The sequence below is a fragment of the Myotis davidii genome, unplaced genomic scaffold, assembly GCF_000327345.1.
Source record: "Myotis davidii unplaced genomic scaffold, ASM32734v1 scaffold553, whole genome shotgun sequence".
Lineage (NCBI taxonomy): Eukaryota > Metazoa > Chordata > Mammalia > Chiroptera > Vespertilionidae > Myotis > Myotis davidii.
Genome location: NW_006284342.1, coordinates 43379 through 45600, shown reverse-complemented (window position 1 = coordinate 45600; position 2222 = coordinate 43379). Strand labels below are relative to the sequence as shown.

General features: G+C 48.9%; 1 protein-coding gene and 1 non-coding gene across 2 annotated transcripts in view; one reads left to right on the top strand and one right to left on the bottom strand.

The window, feature by feature from the left end:
- Window positions 1-207: 207 nt before the first annotated feature.
- The window catches only part of LOC102758217 (interleukin-3 receptor subunit alpha), a 6544-nt gene continuing 4529 nt past the window's right edge, over window positions 208-2222 (bottom strand). Inside the window, exons 4-5 of the mRNA XM_015570469.1 lie at window positions 1911-2095; window positions 208-350 (exon numbers count right to left, since the gene is read on the bottom strand). Coding sequence (XP_015425955.1) covers window positions 214-350; window positions 1911-2095 — 322 coding nt within the window. The 3' untranslated portion in view covers window positions 208-213. The remainder of the gene's footprint in view (window positions 351-1910; window positions 2096-2222) is intronic.
- On the top strand, window positions 1656-1729 carry TRNAP-AGG. The gene has a single exon. It is a non-coding gene; the product is annotated as a tRNA-Pro (tRNA).

Genomic DNA, 2222 nt, shown 5'->3' with positions numbered 1-2222 from the left:
GGCCGTTGTGGCTCAGTGGAGAGAGCGTCCGCCTGCAGACTGGGAGGGTCCCGGGTTCGATTTCCGGGTCCAGGGCCACAGGCCGGTGTAATGCGCTCGATCCCCAGTAGGGGCCGTGCGGGAGGCGGCCGGCCCATGATTCTCGCTCATCGTGGATGTTTTTCTCTCTCTCTCCCTCTCTCTTCCTCTCTGAAATCCATAAAAAATACATTTTCAAAGGACGGAAGGGTTGACCTGTTGTATTTCGAGGTCGTAGTCAAACAGACGGTGGAGGTGGCTGGACATGTCCCACTGCAGGAGCGCGAGAGACGTATTGCACGTGGCACTGATGTTGGGTGCGATCAACTTCTCTGGTGGAGAAAAAAGGTAGCCTTTTATATATATAGATAGTCATGAAACTTTCTATGTAGCTTTTTTTTTTTTAATCCTCACCTAGGGATATGTTTAGAGAGAAAAAAGGAAAAAAGAGAGAGAGAGAGAAAAAAAAAAAAAAGCTCAGATCAGGGAAACAACTAAAAAAAAATTTATATTCGATCGCGGGTTTCGGCACCAAAAAAAAAAAAAAAAACCCCAAAAAAACCAAAAAAAAAAAAAAATTTTTAGATATATTTTCCCAGCCCAGTAGGGGGCGCGCAAGAGGCGGCCGATCCGTGATTCTCTCTCGCCATTAGTATTGCGAAAGGGTGTCCCAAAATTCACGCAAGAAGTAATTTTGAAAGGAAACACTGGTTTCTCCTGAAAAATTGTGAATTTTTTATGGATTCGTAAAGGACACAGTCTAGGGTTTATGGATGCAATAGCCCGTCGGGTCCATGGCCTCCCCGGCTTTGCTGGCCCAGACGCGGGATAAAGAATGTATGTGAAACAACATACAGATGTAACAAGTAGGTAGTTGGGTGTAAAAATGATCAGTCATGGCCCTGGCCGGTGTGGCTCAGTGGATAGAGCGTCGGCCTGCGGACTGAAGGGTCCCGGGTTCGATTCCTGGTCAAGGGCACAGGCCTGGGTTGCAGGCTCGATCCCCAGTAGGGGGCGTGCAGGAGGCGGCCGACCCATGATTCTCTCTCATCCTTAGTATTTCTCATTTCTCGTGGAGGCCACTTACCTGATGTGCTATTCCATACATAACCCTAGACTGTGCCCTTTATGAATCAATAAAAAATTTACAATTTTTAATGATAAACCTGTGTTTTCTATGAAAAAGAATTCTTGCGTGAATTTTGGGACACCCTTTATCTCCCTTTCCTCTCCCTTTCTCTCTAAAACCAATAAAAAATATATATATATATTTTTTAAATATATTTTATTGTTTTTCACAGAGAGGAAGGGAGAACGATAGAGTTAGAAACATCGATGAGAGAGAAACATCGATCAGCTGCCTCCTGCACGCCCCCCCACTGGGGATGTGCCTGCAACCCAGGTACATGCCCTTGGCCGGGAATCAAACCCGGGACCCTTCCGTCCAGGGCAGGCTGAAGCTCTACCCACTGAGCCCCACCAGCCAGGGCTTGCAGAGTAAGTTTTTAGGTAGAAAATTTTGTATGTTTTTTGAATGACGTCATAAATACCCAACTGGCTTTGGGCCGAAAAAAAAAATATAATTCACCTGCATTTCGACCTCAGGACAGAACGCTCAAAAGCCGGCTTGGTGCCCGGCCGGTGTGGCTCAGTGGTTAGAGCGCCGACCTAGGAACCAGGAGGTCCCGGGTTCGAGTCCCGGTCAAGGGCACAGGCCCGGGTTGCGGGCTCCATCCCCAGTCGGGGGCGTGCAGGAGGCGGCCGGTCCATGATTCTCTCTCCTCACGGATGTTTCTCTCTCTCCATCCCTCTCCCTTCCTCACCGAAATTATTTTTTTTTAAAAAAATGCTTCTATGAAAAAGAGACGTTTCCTGGTCCCTCAATCACTCACCGATCTTGCGCAAATTGGAGAATAATTCAGAGCAGGGAATGGCCTCCCGGTGGCTGGTGCCCGTCACCCAGAACCGGTAGAACGGGTCTTGTCTCCGGTTGTAAAAGGCAGAGACGTCAAACCGACACTCGATGTGTTTGCCCTCCTTCATCGTGTACCTGGGACACGCCCACATCTGATCGGAGCTGCATGAAGGGTGCGTGGTTAGGATGACCTAGCCCCGCCCAGAAGTCCTTAGTCCCGCCTACAAGTCCTTAGCCCCACCCAGAAGTCCTAAGCCCCGCCCAGAAGTTGTTAGACCCGCCCAGAAGT